This window comes from Aphelocoma coerulescens, chromosome 9 (genome assembly GCF_041296385.1).
Source record: "Aphelocoma coerulescens isolate FSJ_1873_10779 chromosome 9, UR_Acoe_1.0, whole genome shotgun sequence".
NCBI lineage: Eukaryota > Metazoa > Chordata > Aves > Passeriformes > Corvidae > Aphelocoma > Aphelocoma coerulescens.
In genome coordinates, this window is record NC_091023.1 from 4,016,295 (window position 1) to 4,035,527 (window position 19,233).

The 19,233-nt window shown below is 42.4% G+C and overlaps 2 protein-coding genes and 1 long non-coding RNA gene across 7 annotated transcripts in view; 1 reads left to right on the plus strand and 2 right to left on the minus strand.

Moving 5' to 3' along the window:
• WDR33 (WD repeat domain 33) overlaps nt 1–9,275 on the minus strand; it is a 69,723-nt gene extending 60,448 nt beyond the window's left edge. The window contains exon 1 of one of the 5 annotated variants that reach the window (XM_069024618.1): nt 9,052–9,273. The gene's annotated coding sequence lies outside the window, so the exon portion shown is untranslated. Of the gene's footprint in view, nt 1–9,051 lie in introns of all 5 variants that reach the window. The other 4 variants (XM_069024619.1, XM_069024620.1, XM_069024622.1 and 1 more) reach the window with 4 other exon arrangements.
• A 131-nt stretch (nt 9,276–9,406) lies between these two features.
• LOC138114485 (uncharacterized) lies at nt 9,407–10,966 on the plus strand. The gene is made up of 3 exons (XR_011152649.1): nt 9,407–9,751; nt 10,294–10,418; nt 10,867–10,966. It is a non-coding gene; the product is annotated as an uncharacterized lncRNA (long non-coding RNA).
• A 104-nt stretch (nt 10,967–11,070) lies between these two features.
• POLR2D (RNA polymerase II subunit D) lies at nt 11,071–15,214 on the minus strand. Its single transcript, XM_069023964.1, has 4 exons — nt 15,115–15,214; nt 13,354–13,534; nt 12,810–12,905; nt 11,071–11,699 (listed from the first exon to the last, which is right to left on the minus strand). The coding sequence occupies exons 1-4, from the start codon at nt 15,185–15,187 to the stop codon at nt 11,621–11,623; spliced, it is 429 nt and encodes a 142-aa protein (XP_068880065.1). The 5' UTR covers nt 15,188–15,214; the 3' UTR covers nt 11,071–11,620.
• Nucleotides 15,215–19,233: the final 4,019 nt, after the last annotated feature.

Genomic DNA, 19,233 nt, shown 5'->3' on the forward strand with positions numbered 1-19,233 from the left:
TGTATGGAGTCTAAAAGGACAGAACATGCAACATGGCAAAATGTAATTATGTTGATGTAGTTTTGGATTCAAAGGGTTTATTCCCTGCAGGAAAAGGAGAGCTGATATTTAATTGACAAAAAGGGCCTACATAAAAACACACAATGCTCAAGAACTTCTGAAACAGCAGATCAAACTTACAGACAAATGGAGCTATCTAAAATCCCAAGGGAGAACACCTTCAAACAGCCAGTCTGAAAGTCTTGGTTACAGCCTAGGGGACAAGCTTCAATAGTTGAGCCTGCTTGGCTGCATGTAAGTTACACATACTTCAGCAGCTCCTTTTAATTTTGGATTTCTAGCACTCAACAAATACCTAATAATCAAATCACAAACATTCCTCATTTTACGCTCAAGCTGACCCCTTGACTCATTCCAAAGCACACATATTTACAGGAGATCATGTGCTTACATACATTATGAAAAACCCCCAAAATACTTCAGTTCATAGGACTCAGACAGCTCCTGCTTTACCTCTCTGGCTACAGGAGAGAAAACTGCTTTCAGGAGTGTAACAGCCTGGAATCATTGCCTTTGTGCACCTCAAAAAAGCAACTTCTGAGAGCAAAAGTTTCTTGAGCTGTACTTCAAAACAAACATGGAAGCAACCACATGCAGCATGAGGACACGAGACAGACTGCACCTCAGCTAGAAGACAAGACAGGATTTGGTTTGCTGCTGTGATTTTATTATTACCAACTGGATACCTTGGTTTTACCTCAAAGTTCATTCACAATTTTTTAAAAAATAAAACATTCCTCCTCCCTCTAAACTTCCCAAATACCCCTTTATTTCAACTCCTGCTTAGTATTTATCAAGACCTGCATTATCACCCAAACTCTTTTACTGTGAGTCCCTGTGATAATAGCAATTCATCTTAACTAGGTGAAGACTCACAGCTTGGTTTTCATGCTGAAGTGATTACTGATGCTGCCTTACCTTGGAGCTGCTACTTTGTCAGGAAACAAAACTTTAGGACTGATTTGTGTTTAAGTCACACAAACATGCCATGACAAATACTAAAAAAATAACATATGGAAAGTAGTTTAAAAGGAAAAAAATAAAAAGCCAGTATTCTTGCTAATCCTAAATATCAAGACACTCTTCAGCTGGTTATAATATCAAAACTTGGTGAACAAAAAGTCATAGCTGAATCTGTGTGAGATGCTCCTCCCAGTTTCACTCAATATGCAGTTGGCCTTACTTGTGAGGAAAACATATTGCTGTTTCCTATTCACTTGGCATTGACTGAAGGTCTCTGGTTCTCTTCTGTGAGCCTGCTGTGCAGCCAGTCATTCTGCAGCTTGGACAAATCCATGAGGCTCTGCCTGCCCATGGAGAGCTCTGCAGGTCTCCTTGCTGATTTCCAGGTGTTCCTGGCACCCCATTCCTCCAGGCTCTCTTGACTCAAGTACTACTGCTAAGTACATAATGGAATGCACAGGGACAGAGAGGAGAAGTGACAAGAAATTCTCAAAAAAAATTCTTCAGAGGACTTTATTTAATCAGTGGAAGGGAAAAGGACTAGAACGACTATGGCAGTATGTAGGGCAAAACTTAAGTAGGGAAACACAGCAAACTGTCTTTGCTTCAGGAACAACCTACTGAAATTCTGATAAGAACACAAAGTTCATATAATCTAGCAACAGTTTGAATCTCTTCATTCACACTATGGAACAGAAAAATACACTTTAATACCCTAAACAAAGCTGAGTATCTGAGACCCTAAGAGTGGCACACTCAACGCTGACCAGACACCAAAGCCTTTTTAGTAAAATTTGGGAATTAGTAAGAGTGTAACTTGTTACAAAGATTTACTTTTCACAACCATTATCTGTTAAATGATTACCAAATACATCCAGAACTCTTGCAACATTTGCTTTTGCATAGAAGAGAAGTTACAAGCATCAATGGAATAAAAATCTTTACTTCATGACCCCAGGGATGCTCACTCCCTGCCCCTCTCTCCCCCCTTTAATGTTACTCAGGCCCATCTCTTGACAAAGCAATCCTGTTTGCCGTATCAGTTTCTGGGCCAAATAAAGGCACAAGAGTGTCTTAAGTTTCTATAATTACGCAACTGAACTCTGGAAGGGGTAGCAGGGGGCAGGATGATAGTGCTATCATGTGTGATCATGTGAAAAAAATGTGCCTTTATATGGTGAGAAGTGTAAGAAGGTTAAAAAAACCCCCAAAAACAACGAAAAGCAATGGTTTTCAGCAGTTATTAACTGTATTTCAAAGATCCATTTTTTACTTCTCTCTCCAAGAAGAGATTTTATACTTCAGCAGAAAACTCTGAGATAAAAGAACTTTTTGTTTCGCTGCATATTTTAATGGTAAAATCCATTCACCACTGATGTCTATACCCTAACTTGCAGCCAGAGGTGGACACTTAGTGCAACAGAGCCCTCACCTTCTGGGCATCTCAAGGTTATTTACACAGCTCATGTATTCAATGTAAGAAAAGAAGAGACTGAACAACTGTATATCCACACTGCAGAACAAATGGCCTATAACATACTACCCTACAATATTTTCTTCACAATATCCCAAAAGATTTTTAAAGGGATTTTTTTATTCTCTTTTCATAAAAAGATGTAGCAGATGCACACATACTTATCCAAGACAGAAATTTGTTATCTGCCCCAACAGCAGAGTAGCTAAATTAGCAACTATGTTTATAGCAAAATATGCAAATTAATACCTACAGTTGTTATGCCTAGACTTAGCTAATAAAGAGGCATCCTCAAGCAAAAGTAGTGGAATTGCAGCAAACACTTCAAACCTTATTGAATCACACAGTGCTGCTAAACAAGCCTTATGGACTCTGCTAATTATCAATGCCCCTCATTTTTGACTTACTGTTGAAGCCAAGGAGTTTAAAACAAAAAAAACCCAACAAATCCAATCAAACACCTGCTAAATTAAGAAAACAGTCAAAGAAAGCAGCACTTCTAAAAGTATTTTGATCGAATAAAGTCCTGACTGAAGATTATTTATGTGGATGAAGATCTTCAGAACTGTGGCTTTTCACTATCTGCTTCAGTTTTTGAAAGCCTAGCATATATGCAAACTATTCTTTTTGCCACAGTTTGGTGTGGAAGATTAATGCATAACCCCTATTTGCTAGTGGTTAGGCTAGAAACTGTTTAATCCCACGAGGAACAAACTTACAATAAGAAAAAATAAACAGTGCTGTTATTTGTAGTTTCAAGCTCCCAGCATATAAAATTATAGATACCACTTGAGCAGTTTTAAGTTTTGTCAGAAATTTTCACTTATTTTCAAACATAACCAACCTAAATATTTTTTCTATAACAAGAAACTTTCAATACTAGAACACTTTCTAAACTGATGGGTGATGTATACACATCTCATACAACTGAAAATTAATTAGAAATACACTTTCTTTTAACTGGAATCACAGAGCCAGTTTTTTCCAGGAATATGTTTTCTGGTCTTTGCTTGTGGATTATGAGACATGCAAATGCCTGTATAAGGTTATGAATATATATGTATAGATATATATATATACACACACTGCTAAAAGACCACCTTTAAGTACTTCAGTAAACAGCCTTTGCTTTTACCATTTAGTAGAGTTCAATAAAAGCATGAGATCATCTTCTGCATCAACACATTTCTCAGTAAAGGAACATCAAGCTCACATACATCAAGCTCACACAAAGCCTTTCAAGGAGAAAGGGTTCAGTATCAGATTCTCCCTAAACACAAGAAGACTCAAGCTCCCCATGAGAACAACAATTCAGTAGACCGGTGCATCACCAGAGAGCTTCAGTTTTGAAAGCTGGAATTCTCCAAAAGTCTAAAATCCCTTGGCATTTCTTTCCTACTTTATAAGTCCTGCCTCAAGAATATCAGGAAGTTTTCCTGTCAAAAGCAGCACTTTCATCACCAGTTCTAGGTGAGTAGTTTCATCTTACTACACAGAAAGCTGGGCAGCTGTGGCCTGTTGTATCAATCAAGAGTCTACAAAAGATATTACTAGAAATAGCTACTTCATTTATTAGGTTTAGATTTGCTAAGGAGACCAAAATATTCACATCCATCCACAGAAAAAGATTGCAAAATATAGTTTGACGACTAATTTTAGTATGACTTTAGCTCCAAAGTCCATAATTGAGAAACACTGCAAATACTGCAGAATGAACAGACCATATTGATACTCATTCAGACTGCACTCCTCCTTGCAATTCTGTGCAATCCCCAATTTTTCTTGTGGTATAATCATAGCATTTCACTAGTGTCTGCAAAGAGGTGCAATGGTTTGCTTACAAACATGGCCCAATAGGAAGAAATTTTCAAAGGTAAGTGGTGATTTTTACTGGATTGGGAAGGAGGACAAGGGTAGAGTCATCGCTGCATATTATGACCACACAATTTAAGTGCAGCAGCAGCTACTGAGGGAACTTCAGCACTGAATTGCTGAGATGACCCAGATCCAAACCAAAACTGCTGAGACCAAAACAAAAGCAGCCCTGGCTTGACCCCCCCGCTGTGGGTTCCCTCCCATGACTCCTCCTTCAAGTCAACATGAACATCTGATGACCACACTGGACATGCATCTAAGAAACTGCTCTGTGTTATGAGACCATTTTTGCTAATATTGGTCAAAACTCAGAGCAGCCTGTCAGGCAACTGACTTCTGAGTTCCAGGGAATGACTCTACTGACCCAGGAGGAAAACCACAGGATCAGAAGCAGGGGAAGTTACCACTTGGCAACACCAAGATTAGACGACTGCAAAGGCCCACAGGCTTCAGGCTGTAAATCCAGCACTTCCATTAGCTGGAGCTCTGGCACTACTTAACCAGCTCAAAGTGCAGTTCCTATCAAACTCAAAACTGCAGATGAGTACTCCTATACCCACAGTAAAATACAAGTCATTGTGCTGCCAAAACTTCACCATGAACACAAAACTGTATCAAATCCATAAAATACTATAGACTCCTTGTTATCCAGTCTCCGGCCTCTCTTTAAAAAAAAGACACATTTACATATTCTTTTGTATCATGTTTCTTTTGGATTTGGGATAATGATTTAAAGGAATCCTCAAATGCTTAAACTGCGGAAACATGGATTAACTAATGCACCCTTGTGCTCATATTGAATTGTATAAAACATTACTATAAAGAACTCATCAGTGCCAACAAATCTACAGTTCTAGTGGCAAAACTGCTTTTGGTCTATCCCACATGCCATTCAACTTCATGGCACTCACTTTTGGGTAAATTCACAGGTGAGTGACTAAGAGCCACCTAAATTCCACATTTCATAACCAACTCCTTTAAGACTAGGTACTGTAGACATGATCATAATTTCAAATTTATTTTCAAAAGAACTGATCTGTCATATCAGAATAATGCATGCTGCCTCTCAACACACTTACCATCACCCAGTGCACCCTAAGCCAGGGCTATGGCAGAGACACGTATTTGCCATCACCTCCTCTTTCCCACCTCACTGGTTCCAGAACCAGTGATTCTAACACACAGGCCAAAACAGAAAAGTGAGCCAGACTAAACACAAACATCCTACTTCTGCTCACAGAAAGGGTCCCCCTGTACAGCTGCCTGCACCACTGTGTCAACTCTGGTACCTGAAGTGGATAGGCAGAATGCTATGATCTTAATTATTTAAAAGGACCAAAAATTCTAGGTTAAATAAAATTTACAACTGCACTGAGAATACTTTCAAAGCTTCAAAAGTTAACAGAATTTATTTTTTGAACCAACATACTTCATTATACTGAAGACTAATTAAACAACACAAAGAGCTCATATGGCATGCTACTGTTCTTTGCACCAAAATCAACCAACAAAGTGAACAGAAAATTGGAAGTGTTCAGATTTACCAACAGTGTATGGAAAAAAATCTTATATAAAGGAAAAATGAAATTGAAGGTAAACCTCTAACTCTTCTGATAGAAAAAAAATGTACCAGGGTTACTTGATGCAATATATAAGACAGGAAGGCACATCTTCATTTGTGTCTAAAGAACGTGAAAAATTGCTCATACTTTTTAATATTCTGTATGTGTAAGAACACTTACATGTAATTGTTTGAAACAACACAAGCTTTATCAGGGTTAGACAACAGTTACATTCAATACTGCAGAGCAAGTCTTTCCTTCTACTAGGGAGAGAAAATGTGATATAAGCCACAATTAGTGAAACTGCTTAGAACAGAACCCCCAACTTTGGTGCAGAGGTAGAACAGGAACAGCACTAACTTGGTCTCTAGTATCCCTCCATACACAAAGTGTGCTGATTGAGACCTGATCACTGCACACCACTAAGAAGGATCTGTAATCACTGTAAACACACTGCCTTGAGAGCAAACGCGTTAGCAAAAGTACTATTATCACACAAGAGAAACCAGCTTGCTTGCTTTCCTGCTAAATATACACTTCATACCCCATTTCAAGTTTCACAACAGCATGACTGGTACACCCAGCCTGAATGTGGAGAGCAGGTTGAACCAGAAGAAACATTATGAAATGCTGAGTAGCTTTTTTAAATACTAGTGAGCAAGAACAGATTGCTGGGAAGTTTAGTACCATTTGGAAAATAGAGGACCATGGATGCTCCAAACTGAAGTAAAATTGGTAGCAAAACACAAATCAAAACCAGCTAGCTATCAAAAACTCAACTTCTCTGCTCTTACCTTCAGATATTTTCTATAATAAGAAGAAAAAAAAACAAGGTTATCTTAAAGTTTTAATCTTTTGAAAGGCACTTAGCACATCTCCTCCCCACCACCAAGCTCTAACAGTGTCCAGTTTCTGTATTAACTACACCAACCAGGCCTGCATATCTGTACTTTCACTTGCAATAACAAAACAGTACAGTATCAGGAATGTAAATAAGGCAAATAAAGAATGAATTTTGTAAAATTCACAAACACAGATAGCTTCCAGCTTGTCTTTACAAGCAGTTTTCTAAATTATAACCCCTATCTGAGCAAGGCCAAAATAATTTTCATTTCCAGTGTTACTGAACCAACTCTTGAATTCCCTAGATATGTGGCTAGCAGATGCACAAAATGAAATGTTTTGCATGGAATCATCCCAGTACAATGTTAAGCTGTATTCCTTCCATCAGCCTAATGTCTTCTCCATGATTGATTTTTTTCAGGTGAGTCAGAAGACTCATATGCTAGGGATAGGAACAAAATAGGAGACTTCTTATCCCCTCCTCAGATCAAGGTCTCTCTGCTGCAGCAAAAGAAGGCATTCCTAGGTACCTCTATCCCAAGCACAGGTTAGGATTATTAGGCTTTTACTTCTTGTGATGATATCACAAATAAAAAAATTATGAGAAATTTTCAATTCCAACAGTCCAAACAGTCTAATATTTACTGCTCCAATGGTTCAATGGAGGACCAACACTATGGGCAACAGGGAAAGGCTGTCACTGTCTGTAGTGACTGATATTTAAATCAAAAGGTTTTAGCATCTCTAGGAGTAGTTACTCACACCTAACAGTCTCTGCAGCTCTAAGATTCCACCCCTCCCATCTTTTAATATTTTCGTCTATTTTCAGTATCTACATTTTCAGATCTTCTCATTAGAACTGTTACAACACAAGCAAACAAGATGTTAAGAACCAGATTTTTGAAATATGTTCGGTAATTATATATTATTAGAGTAAAATAATGGCAGAATATTGCAGCAAATCACTAAGAAGTAAATGTCAGTTTACTTGAAAAGGAATTTAGGAGCAGGAAACCCTGAAGTATTTTGGCACAATGCTTTTTGCATACTATAAACTCTCTGAAATGCACTATTGCCTCTCTTAAAGGAAGGCTAGAGCAGTCTGAGTTAAGCATAAAAGAATAAACATATGCTACAAGAAGGATGAGGGACTACTGCCTACACAGAAAAAGATTCTGAAACAGTACTCACAAACTGCAAGTAAGGATATAATGAGGTACAAGATTTGTAGAGCACACAACTACTTACCCATGACAATTTTGTCAGACAAAGAGATGTGTTCAAGCAACTGCTAATATTAAAAAATACTGTATTTGAGACCATACAACTATCTACTCATAACAACGAAGCTAACAGTCAGCAAGAGAGAAATAACATACGTCTCTATGGAAGAGAAATTTAATGAGCTCACACCAAGGGAAAAATGCTGAGCTATTTTTTTCAAGTTGGACAGGTCCCCTAGGTTTGCCACCCATGCACAGGCTGATGAGTCTCAATCAGTGGAATGTGACACCACATGATCATTAGCCCCTCCACCATGCCAGCACAAGCAAGTGCCTGCTACACACGACTGCGTGTTATTACATTGCAGGGGAAATATTCGAACAACAGTGTTGTTCTACAGCATTACGCAATACAAAACGTGAGCAACAGCCCTCTCGGGATCCATAAGAAAAACAAAAATAATGGTTTCCCATCCTTTTGCCAATGCTTAGTAGTCCTACAGAACTAAGACCGTTCTCTACCGGCAAATGCAGTTATTTCACTTGGCATTTGAGAAGCTTAAATACTAACCAGTCTGTGGCTTTTTCTTCTCTCTCCTTAATACACAGAGGAACTACCCTTGTGAAAGACTACATAAGTAAAAAAAATTCGAGATATCTAACACGGCCCGTGTCTCCGCTCAGACCCAAGGCGAAGGGAAGAATAATATTAAAAAATAATAAAATTAGAAGAAGTAGGAAAAGGCACGACTGAGAGACTCGGGCGAAGCCACCAACAGACACCTGTGCAGTAAAGAGAAGAAGGGCCCTGCCGTCCCCTTCCAGGCCCGGGCCTCGAGCACACCCCGCCACGGGGCCCGGCCGTGGCGCTGGGTCCTAGCGCAGCTCACGCCGCTCCCCAGAGCGCCCCGGCCCGGGGACCCCCTGTTCCCGCCGGCGGCCCCCGCCCTGCCCCGGCCGCGCCGCTCGGGGGCCGCGGCCTAAAGATGGCGGAGGCGGCCGCGCTTCCCTGGCTACTCACCCGCCCCGCCCAACACTGAGCCGCACTCACCGCCCAGCCAGCCTCTTGTACCGGGACTCCGCGCCCCACCGACACCTCGCCACCCGCCTCGTCCTCCTGGCCCCGGCAAGCTCCGCCGCCGCCTCACGACCCGCGGCCGCCCGCCATCTTCCCTCCGCCTCCCCCGCCAGCAGCGCACGCGCCCCACGCCGGCGCGCACGCGCACTACAGCAGGGCGCGCGGGCGGGGGCGCCGCGCCTGAAGGGCCGCGGGCGGCAATGCGCGTGCGCCCCAGCGGCGGGGCGGGGCGGGGCGCGCGCCGCTCCCGAGAGCCCGCCCGGCTGGCGCACAAATTACCGGGCGGGGGCGGGCAGAGGCGCGCGCATGCGCAGGGAGCCCAGCCGCGTCCGCCCCGCGTGTGGGGAGGGCGAAGGGGAACCCGCGGGCCCGGACGCGCCGCCAGACACTGCCGGGGCCCGCCGGCTCCAGGCTTGCCAAAAGGGGCGGTGCCGGCGGCCAGACCGATAACTGCTTCCCGGCACGGCTGTGTGCTGTTCTGTGCTGCTCCGGGTTTGTTTTCTCACGCTCACCAAACGGCCGGGCGCTACAACACAGGCCGCCTCGTGTGGCTCCCAGAAGTACCTTTGGAATGGGCTGCTCAGGGAAGTGGTGGAGTCACCGTGCCTGGAGTCACCGTGTTTAAGGAAAGATTGGAGATGGCACTTAGTGCCACGGTCTAGTTGGCATAGTGGTGGGTGTTCCCTCAAAGGTTGGACTCGATCTCAGAAGTCTTTTCAAACCTAATTGATTCCGTGATTTCCTTCTTTGTTCCCATTACCGGGCTTCAAAACACAACAAGCAAAACCTACTAATCTCAAGGCTCGTAATTATCTGTAGGGTAGTGGAAATCTGAGATCGTTCACAGATCACTAGGCCTGTTACACCCCTCCTTGGCAATCCTAAGGGTGCTTACAAAGGCGTCATCGAGTAGTACTGTGGGAGTGTAGATAAAGAGGTGCAGAATGGCTTTTTTTTCCCTGAATTAGTTGTGATTAAGACCTAAGCATCTGTGTGTTTAGATGAAAATGTCTTAAAGCTGCTTGAACAGAAACATTTTACAGAGCAAACCAGGTTCAACAGGAGCAGCTACTGGGAATCATATGCTGTATCAAAAGGGGACACTAAGCTTTATTTTATAAAGATTCACCACCTTGGTTTTTCCTCTTTGTTTATAATTATTCTGACCCTGTTGAAGTTCCTGTGGTCGGTTACAGATGCATGTCTGGTTCACAGGCGTGCAGGAGCCACTGCCAGCCCAGCACATACACAAACGCTGTTTGAGGGAATGTGCTCCAGGTGAGGTGAGCCCAAGCAGTTACCACACACCAGTACCGCACAGGAGCAACATTACATTTCTGGTAAGACCTGAAATAATATTTCTCTCCCTTTTGCAAGATCAGTGAGACTATTGCTTATCATTACAAGTAGTGTCTTAACACATCTGTCTGCCTCTTTGTCCCAATGTTCTTTCCTGCAAAATTTTCCTTCTTTCAGGTGTGGTGGTAAAATTACAAGACTTGAAAGGGCTGGTTTAAGAAGTTTATCCTAACCAAAAGAACATTCCTTTCAACTAAAAGCTAACAATTTGTGAATCTCCCAGCTGCTGAGCTGTGATAACACTGGGTGTGTGACTCCCACAGGCTGGACCAGAAGCCACCCCTCCACTGTGTCACATTATTTATTGTTTGGTTTCCTCTCAGAATTAGGGCAGTTAGCAACCTACTTAAAGAGTCCATCCCTCCAGGGATGTGGCTGTGTTAACACCAAAATTACTGGGTTTCTTCACCTTTTTCTTTTCTGTAACAGGATACAGATTGGGTGTCTGCAATCACTTGGCACAGAGCAGGGGAGCAGAGAGGGAGATGCTGCCCCAATGTTTTCTCACTGTGACCATAGTAACACCTCTGATCTATCCTAAACTGCACTTGGGTTATTACACTCTTGGAGTCCCCAGATCTCCAGGATCTATTTATTAAAAAGGTCCTCATTAACAAAATCATAATATGTACCTAATGTTTATAAAACACACAACTTTAATGAAAAATATTTTTTAATTTACACTAAACAATAATAGAAAAATATTGAAGCTGGAAAAGTTCACTGTCCCGATCAAACAATAAAACAAAGAAACAAAAAACCCACAGAAATGGATGCTGCCCATCACTGAACCTTCTGAGAACCAAGAACAAGTTTCCCCATCCTTTAGAAGTTCCTAAAAACCACAAAATCACATCTATATTTCTGCTAAAACCCAAAAACGTTGAAAATTTACAAACTGTGGAGAGGGATTAGGGAAGAAACAAATACTTCAGCCTCTGGGAAAAGGCCTTTCAGGTTCTTTGCTCTCACAATACAGGGGGTCCTTGCCAACATACACATGGAACAAACCAAAAGGATGGTGCTGATCTCCAGTCTGCATGCACCTGTGGCAACACAGCACTGGAGTACCCTGCATCCACAACCACCCTCACTCAGCCAGGAGCTGGACTGATCCAGAGGGCTGAGAAACAGCCCAAGTCCTCAGGTTTTTCTGCTCGGATAAAGGGGCTGAGGGTTAACCTTAATACTGGAAGCTGCGTTTAGTTTGAATGTCATCGAGAATCTGTTGTAATTCTTCATCTTCAAACCGGCCCTCCAGGCTGCAAGATAAGAACAGTAAGGAGACATTAAAGGTTTCAGAAATAACCTCTCCCCAAGGATTCATTTCAGTCATAACTCCATCCTGTCAGTCTCAACACACTGTCACCCACGTGTGTGTGACCACCAGGAACCACCTGTAACATCACTGTACGAAGAGCGCTCTAATCCCTATGCAGCGCTTCTCCTTTGTGTGACAAAACTCCATTCTTCCCAGAACTTTCTCCTGAGTAATTTCAAAATGTGCTTTCAGAAAAGGCAAGGCAGGTGCAGGTTTAAGCAGACCTCTAAATGAAGTCATGTAGATGCATGCTCATAAGGCAGTCCATTCTTGCTATGAAATCTTAACATAAAATCACAGAATGGTTTGGGTTGGAAGGAACCTTGAAGATCATATCATTCCCACCCCTTGCCATGGGCAGGGACACCTTGCACTAGACCAGGTTCCTCAGAGCCTCATCCAACCTGGCCTAGAACACTTGCAGGGATGGGGCAGCCACAGCTTCTCTGGGCAACCTGTGCCAGGGCCGCACCACCTTCAGAGGGAAGAATTTCTTCCTAGTATCCAGTCTAAATCTACTTTCAGTTTGAAGCCATTCCCTGATCCTGGCACTGCTCTTGTAAAAAGTCTCCCTCCATCTTTCCTGTAGGCTCTTTCCAGGTACTGGGAGACCGCAATTAGGTCATCCCAAAGCCTTCTCTTTTATATAATGACAAATAAGGAAGAAACTGTAATTCAGATGAATGTTTCGTTCCCTCCTCTACCTCAGGCCATGAGGTAACCAATCAAGACATGAAGAAGCTACTGCTCCCCCCTGCATTATCCACAAAACCGTTCATTTGCTCCAACAGAAAAAAACTCCAAGGAACGTAAACACAGCCAGCTAAGAACCCCAGTTGAAGAGGTTTACACTTGATCCAGTAAAAGTTCTCAGAAGTGCATTAGGGACATGTACAAATAGTGTGTTGCTGTCAGATCAGTGGGTAGGGGAAGAAAGACCAAGACCAAATGTTCTTCCATAAACAAGAGTTGAAGAGAGGGCATGTGGGCACGGCTGGCTTTAGGTCACAGGAAGTATACAGCAGTCTTTGTACAGTATGTAAGTGCTTACCTAGGAATCAGAGCTTTTGCTTCCTCAGCTGTCTCAGGACACAAGTTAGCCAAACATGCCAATTCAAACTTATGGAGCTTCTTCTGGAGTAGTAAACTGTAAGGAAAGACAACAATTTGATGAAATTACAAGATAGAAATGTAAAGGGGCTTAAACTGAAGCAAATGTTTCTCTTTTTGCACACTGCTTTTGGCACGGAAGTAATTTTTTCCGGGAGAAAAGACTCATTATATAAATGCATAGAGGAAAAAATAAAATCCTATCTGCTAACTCCACTTCCCCTGGATTATTCTACAAAGTCTAGAAAATCCTCCCATTTAATGCAATCAGCTGTCATTGAAATACTGCAAACAAAGCAGTTCAGAAGCCTTGACCTGGACAAAGTATAACCCTCCATCAAGAACTTCTTGCCTTGTTAGAAAGCCAAAATTCAGAATTAAAGACCAAATCGTGCAACACCACTAAAACGTACTTTCATCAAGCAGCATCAATATTACAGATCCAATTCTCTAATACAGGGCTACACCCCGACTTTCCGACTCACCTGCGCACGCTGGCGATGGTTTCGCGGTTTTTGAAGCGGCTGAAGCGCGCTGTGTAGTTCAGGGTTTTCATGAACACTTCTGACAGCTCCTGCTCATCCTCCGCGCTCTCGTTCTGCTGCTTGCGATGCTCAAGCAGCATATGCACCTCAGAATTCAGAAGGGTTTCTGCAGTTTCGAATTCTGCAGTCAAATGAGAGAACACCAGCATAAAAAAAGGTGGAATGTGTTTGAAAAGGAGAGTTACACAAGTTTTGTATGTAATTTAGCTCTGGGTAACAAGTGAAAATGTGTTTCGTGGCAGTTGTGTGAGCCCTTTCTCCAATGACTGGGCAGCATTTCATACTGAAAATGCTGATAAAAATGACACTTCGAGTGACAATCCAAGGTGTTGGTCTTTTTGACCATATATTTTACACTTGCAGCCCTAACATTCAGATTTTTTCATATTTGTGCAGTGTGTTTTCTTCACTCAATTTTGGCAGAAGTAAAGCATGACTTGCTATAGAAAAAAATATTTAGAACTCTAAAACTCCACAAAATTCAGAAGTGATGCCACAGTCTTCAGGAGTCTCTGAGCTCTTGAAGTAAATATGAATGCTGTTGAATGTTTTAGAAAAGGCTTCATTTACTTAAAAAGTTAATTGACCTACTGAAATTTTATTATCAGGGAAAACAAAAAATTTAACCAATCTTAACAAATTTCCCCCCCTTTTTAGCCAACTTTGAATTCATTCATCATCACCATAACCACTATATATATTCCAATTCCAATAACGAGGTCTTTCAACATCAGCAGTATAAGCTGTCAAAGCAACAGGGTCAGAGGCTGCATCCCAGAGTGCCTGACAGCACTGTTTTATACAAGCAGATACAGAGACTGCTAGAAAGGAGCTGGCAACTCTTATTTGGCATTGAGCAGTAAATTAGCTTGGGCTAAAGATGAGATTTTAGCACAAAAAAAATACAAAAATTAGTCTTTCAGAACTTCCCTATTGTTCATAACTGAAAAATGCAGCAATGCAGCATAGTGTCCATTTCCCTCCCCCCCCCCCCCCTCTTTTTTTTTCAGGGTGGCTCTGAGGTGTAAACACATTTCTAGAATTTCTACTGAATTAATTTTCTGGGGAAAAAAAAAATCCACAGATGGCAAATGTCCATAGTTACAAACTCTGGATCTGGACAGCTGGTTTCTTAACTGCAGCAGTATTCACAGATTTCTAGAATAGCTGAGGTTAGAGGAGACCTTAAAGCCCATCCCAGCCCAGCCCCTGCCATGGGCAGGGACACCTCCCACTGCCCCAGGCTGCTCCAAGCCCCCTCCAGCCTGGCCTTGGACACTGCCAGGGATCCAGGGGCAGCCACAGCTTCTCTGGGCAATTGTGCCAGGGCCTCACCACCCTCATAGGGAAGAACTCCTGTGTCAAAAAACATGACTGAAAAAGTAAAGCTTTTATCAAAAACCAATAATCTTCTCACTATAACCTGACAGGATTGGTTTTGTTTTTTTTAATACCGTACGCACACGTAGCGGCCTACATAAGAACTGCCATATCTTAGCAATTATGAGGTCCTTAAAGATATACGAATCATTTATTATCCTGATTTTTAACACTCGAGCTTAGTAACTGGTGCAGGGGCCGGGGCTTGAGCAGCGCTCCGGCCCATGGAGCCGCTCGGCGAGGCTCCGTACCCTCACAGGCGGCCGCTGCCGGCCTCCAGCCACCACCCGACCGCCGGCCCCTCGTCGCTCCCGCTCGCACCTTTGGGGAAGACGAGCTGCGAGGCGTCCTCCTCCACGTCTGCCGTCCGCGGGTCACTGCCGCCCGCCGCCATCACCGGAAAGCCGCGGCGGAAAGGGCGGCCCCGCCCCAGCGGGAGGACGGGCGGCTCTCAGGGCGGGAACGGCCCTGCCCCGGCTGAGGGCGGCGGGAGCGGCCCTGCCCCGGCTGAGGGCGGCGGGAGCGGCCCTGCCCCGGCTTGAGGGCGGCGGGAGCGGCCCTGCCCCGGCTGAGGGCTGCGGGCGCGGCTGCTTCTCCCTCTCTCCGAAGGACCGGCGGCCGATTCTATCCTGGGCATTGCTGAGTATAAAAGAGCTCGGTTGTCGCTGTGGGGCACTGAGTAAACAGCGGGAGCAGGGAGTCTGAGTGCTCTCGCAACAAAACAGCCCTTAGAGGTGTGTTTAAACTCGCTTAGCAATTAGCTCCTCTTAGAGAGGGAAAGCAGTGGGGTGAATGTATGTATGTATGAACAGAGGGCAAATAGCTGTGGCAGACCAAGACTGCAAGTCCCTAACAAGAGGGTGTAGCCTTGGGGGCGGCCTCTTCTCGCAGGCAACAAGCGACAGGACGAGAGGACATGGTATTAAGATGCGACAGGGGAGGGTTAAATTGAACGTCACGAAAAATTTCTTCACAGAAGGGGTGATTAGACATTGGAGTGGGCTGCCCAGGGATGTGGTGGAGTCACCGTCCCTGGCGGTGTTTAAGGAAAGATTGAAGGTGGCACTCAGTGCCATGGTCTAGTTGGCAGGGTGGTTTTCACTCAGAGGTTGGATGATCTCGATGATCTCAGAGGTCTTTTCCAACCTAATCGATTCTGTGATCATGAACCCAAAGCCTTACAAGGCGCGAACCAGGGCCCGAGAGCTGGAGTGTGGGAACACTGAGGGAAACAGTACTCCTCCTTCGCACGAGCAAACTCTTTTTCTGCTCTGTCCCTTAGGAAATAACCAAAGAGCTCAAAACTGCGCTGGTGTCCCTCACCAGACTGCACAGCAGCAGCTGTTTGCCCAGGAGCACCTGAGGGTTCCAAGGCATCAGATGCATCTTCACACCAGTGGCAGCTACAGCCAGCTCCATTTTGCTACCAGAACATCCTCCAGCTAGACAGCAAACCCCAGCCTCAGGAAAACTGTGACTGTGCCAGAATTTCTGTCTAGCTCACTGTGATTAATAGACCTCGGACTGTTAGGAAGGAGAATTGATATCATAAATAACACACTTCATAAGGAAAGTTAATTTTCAGACTATCCAGAAATAATCTACAGACCCCTAAAAGTCATAGCCAGGCTGAAAATGAAGATAGTTCTCCCAACAGTGCCAGCAAAATAACTTATGGAGCAGTGTTTTCCCTAGAGAGCTCACATATAAGTGCCTAACCAGCCTAAGACTCTTAAAGTAATCATCTTATCAGCCCTTACTATGTCATCCTGCACCCTTTAAGAAAGACAAAAATAGACTGTTGAAGGATTTATTATGAAACCACTCCTGTTCTCATAAACTTGTATCCATGCCTAGGTGAATGGTTTCCTGCATGCTGGGAAAAGGAATAAATCAAAAATAATCTAGAAGAATGTGAAGAGATCAAATAATAGATTTTTATTATTTGTTATCTGGATAATGAACATAGCAGAGAAACTGATTGGAAAGTAATTTGCTAAGTGATACAAGCAGAAAGACATCCAGGAATATGGAATGGAAATATCTTGGGGAACATCTGGCAAATTAAACAATTTCAATTAGGCTTACAAGAAAACAAGGAAATCCATGCCAGATTGAGGAGAGAAGCATTTAAAATCACTTGGAATCCTGATGGCTTCTCAAATAATCCGTCAACTCAGAATGTCATGATTCTCAGAGCAATAGGTAGCTCACAGAGGTTTAAGTCATTAATTTCCCTTTTTGTTTTCCCCCAAGCATCCATTCTACCTAAGTATATAAAACCAAGACTTTATAGGTACAATTAAAGAGACTATCATGAAAGATTAAGTTTATTATCCCTGATGTGTTTGGCTAAGAGCAAAATAAAAACATTCCTGAATGGAAGCTGCTCTGCCCCCCCCCCCATTTAAAAAAAATATTTTAAAAAATAAACTTATAAGCCCCACAGTAAATATTGTTCAGCTGCTGCAACAAACCAGACATAGCAGAATACCTGACCTTTTGTTATTTTTAAAATGCACTGGCTTCTTCCTCACTAATAATGACTGTTTTGGTATTTATCAACAAAATATGCATAGAAAAGTGAGGTAAGCTTGATTAAAATGAAGTGAATGACTATAGGTACTTTTAAACAGCTTTACTGGTGACATCCTAAAATAAACTGACTGAAAAAAAAAAAAAGAATAATTGGCCAAATGGAATTTATCATGAACAAAGTCTCTAATATTCCATATTCCAGGGCAAAAAACTTTGATCCTTGCTGGAGACATGGTACTGAGTAGCAGATTGTTAGACAGACCTATCATGGGAATTCCTATGTTGCCACAGTTTAAACACAGATCCTGTACCAACTACCTGCACCTACAGAGACCTTACAAAATGCTCACCTAACTATCTCCATGTAATCAAATGTAGGAACAACTAACAACAAGGATAATCTGTTATTACCATAAACCTATTTTGTCATATGCTTTCCTTCTAATTCATCAGCAGAATAAATTTGATTTTCCTAGGAGTTTTTTAAGCTTTCTGACAGTAATTGTGTCTTTTCTGTGGAGTGCCAGTGTGGTAGGAGTAGATCTTTGTGGAGATAACCACCCACTGAGAGCACCATGTGCCACAGTAGCCAGCATTGCACAAGACAGGCATGATTTTCATCTGTGTACTTGAAGTATAACTCTTCAGGTTTAGGTTTTCATACCATTTTACCTTTATTTTTACTCCATTTAAAATTATATATCCAAAACTATAATGAATGAACATGTATGAGCAAAGTAAAATTATATTAATATCCGGTAATAAAGTCATAGTAAGAGTCTGAATGCCAAGCTGCATGATCTGTTCAGTTTTTAAATACATATATGACATTATCAACTGGTTGTATAATACATAACTTATGACAGAATTAATCTGATTATAAGAGCAGTCTAGCTGCCCATAGAAAAAAATAACAGTTCAATAATATAGATGTTGTTCAATTTGTAGAATTATATACTTGTTTTAAAAAATGTGGTAACAATACTCTTCTGTGCTTGCTGTGTTTTGTTAGTGATCATCAAACATTCACAAGTCATCTTTTCCCAGACTGTGGCAAAACCATCCTAGGAACTCTCCTACCATACTGTTCCATGTACTATCAGTATACATATTCATTTATTGAGTTGCATAGGAAAGTGTTCTGGTTTTCATTTTTATCTTCAAGATAAAAATGGCATTTCTCAATCACAGATAAAACAGATTTCTTTTCTGTGTTAAAAAAAATGCTGAAGTATTCTTCCTTTGAACTATCCTCTAGAAGTTTCTGCTAATTTTTCTGTAATTTTGTTCTAGAAGGAGGCGAGTGCTAAATGACTAATTCATTTTGTTTCTTATTTCAAACAGAAGTAACAACAAAAGAAACTGTTTCCAGGAGAATTATCCTGGTTTATATTTAGCCTGGATTGACCTATTTCAGTGTGCAGTCATATGTACACCCTTCTACCTGGCCTCATCCTCCCTGTGAGCTGCTGAGTTCCTGCAGTCACGGAATGCAACATGCATGGAAGAACTTCTGATGAAAGATTTTATGTCTGACTGATTCAATAGGAAACCAAAAAGATCAAGTAAGGAAAAGCATATGACACTAAAATACATAAATTAAGTCACTGTATTCCTGCCAACAAAGCTGAGAGAATATACTTGATAACTCCCCTGGGCACATGACAGCAGTGAATGGTAGGGATATGGGCAACTTCAGCATTCACAAGGAAATTCAACTAGAATTCACCTGGAAATCCTGTTAGTCACAGCATCTACCTCACATTGCCTAAGGGATTGACTTTCCAGCCTTCCTAGTACCAGCACCTGAAAATAGGTTTTTGCTTTGGAGTTGCACCGAGATAAATGAGCTTCTTGGGCATATTTAAGTCAAAACCACCCTCCCCCTTGGTTTGGTTGGTG

What these genes read in the sequence shown, in the direction of transcription:
- POLR2D (XM_069023964.1), bottom strand. Translation starts at nt 15,187, where the DNA reads ATGGCGGCGGGCGGCAGTGACCCGCGGACGGCAGACGTGGAGGAGGAC. An exon ending in ACCATCGCCAGCGTGCGCAG is followed by an intron (nt 12,906 to 13,353) that starts GTGAGTCGGAAA and finishes CTTTCCTTACAG; the next exon opens with TTTACTACTCCAGAAGAAGC. An exon ending in GCAAAAGCTCTGATTCCTAG is followed by an intron (nt 11,700 to 12,809) that starts GTAAGCACTTAC and finishes CTTATCTTGCAG; the next exon opens with CCTGGAGGGCCGGTTTGAAG.